Source organism: Fukomys damarensis, unplaced genomic scaffold, assembly GCF_012274545.1.
Source record: "Fukomys damarensis isolate Sample0158 unplaced genomic scaffold, DMR_v1.0_HiC HiC_scaffold_19, whole genome shotgun sequence".
In the NCBI taxonomy this organism is placed as follows: Eukaryota; Metazoa; Chordata; class Mammalia; order Rodentia; family Bathyergidae; genus Fukomys; species Fukomys damarensis.
The window spans coordinates 61,312,233-61,313,500 of record NW_022900931.1 but is presented as its reverse complement, the minus strand read 5'-3'; the positions used below and the strand labels follow the sequence as shown (position 1 = coordinate 61,313,500).

Below are 1,268 nucleotides of genomic sequence, written 5' to 3'. Positions count from 1 at the left end.
GCCCAGCCGCAGGCGCGCCCGGAGGAGCCCAGCGAGCAGGAGGCTCCTGAGGCCCGGGAGGAGCTTCCGAGCAGCCGAGGAGCTGAGCAGCAGCAGGCGGAGGAAGAGGAAGGAGGAGAAGGCAGCAGCACGGAGAGCACCCGAGACGAGGTGAGCGCCGAGGGCGACAGCCACGGGAGACCTCAGACTGACAGGGGCTCGAGCAGGTGGCCACACAGAGACAGGGAGAGACCGTGAGACGAACACAGCAACCTGGTAGAGAAGCTAGGAGGCCTTGAGAGACAGAGGGGACCCAAAGGGGGACCAGTTACAGGTGATGATCAGACAGGCGACACCCAGAGGCCAGACCCAAAGGAGACGGAGAGGAAAGTCAGAGATTCAGAGCCAGAGGGAGATCCGAAAACAAAAGGCAGACATACTCAGAGGAACAGAAATAGGGACGCAGGAAAAGAGAAAGAACACATTTTGAGAAATACTGCCAGAGAGAAAAGAGCCCCAGCGATTCAGAGGCAGGAGACAGAAGCCCAGAGACACTGGAGAAGAGAGAGACCTGAGTGAGGAGAGGGACAGAGATCTGATCTGGGGACCACGCGAAGATCACGCCGAGAGGGACTTGGACGAAGAGCAACACTAGTGGGCCGGAGGGTAAGCGGGCAGCACTCTGCCCCACCCCGACCTTAAGTACAAGCCCGAGACTGCTCCTGGGCTCGGTGGTGGAGTTGGGCCCATTCTGCTCCCTGAGGGGTGTGAGGGGTGGCGACCAAATTTATTTAGTAACTGCGGGGGTCCGCTTGACCACGTCCCCTCCAACGTCAGCCCGAGGCCAAGCCCCCTGTGCAGATGCCGGCCACGTCCCCCGCTCCGGTCCGGGCTAGGGAAGGGGTGCGAGAGACTGCGCTGCGGCTGCGAGGGCAGCAGCTGGAGGCGCTGACCCGTGTGGCCCTGATGGAGCAGCGCGTGAAGGAGCTGCAGCGTCAGAAGAAGGAGCTGAGGATCAGGGTGAGGCTGCGGGCTACTCGGGGGTCAACCCGCCAGGCCAGGCTCCCAGCCCTTCCCTCCCACAGGGTCGAGTTCTGGGTGCCCCGCTCCATCTTCTGCCCAAACCCAGACGCCGTCTGTGTCCTCCCTCGGCATGCAGGAGTTCAGGCCCGGGACGCGCTCTCCACCGCCCAGCCGCCCCCGACCGCAGCCCTCTGGAGCACACGCTTTGCTTTCTCCCGGCAGATGGAGGTGGAGGTGGCCCTGCTGCGGGGCGAGCTGGCTGGGGA

At 63.6% G+C, this 1,268-nt stretch overlaps 1 protein-coding gene across 1 annotated transcript in view; it reads left to right on the top strand.

The window, feature by feature from the left end:
- Positions 1 to 1,268, top strand: part of Phldb3 (pleckstrin homology like domain family B member 3) — a gene marked incomplete at its 5' end in the record, with an annotated part of 17,414 nt that continues 16,146 nt past the window's right edge. The window contains 3 exons of the mRNA XM_010623371.1: positions 1 to 150; positions 817 to 999; positions 1,225 to 1,260. Of these exons, the coding sequence (XP_010621673.1) occupies positions 1 to 150; positions 817 to 999; positions 1,225 to 1,260 (369 nt within the window). The remainder of the gene's footprint in view (positions 151 to 816; positions 1,000 to 1,224; positions 1,261 to 1,268) is intronic.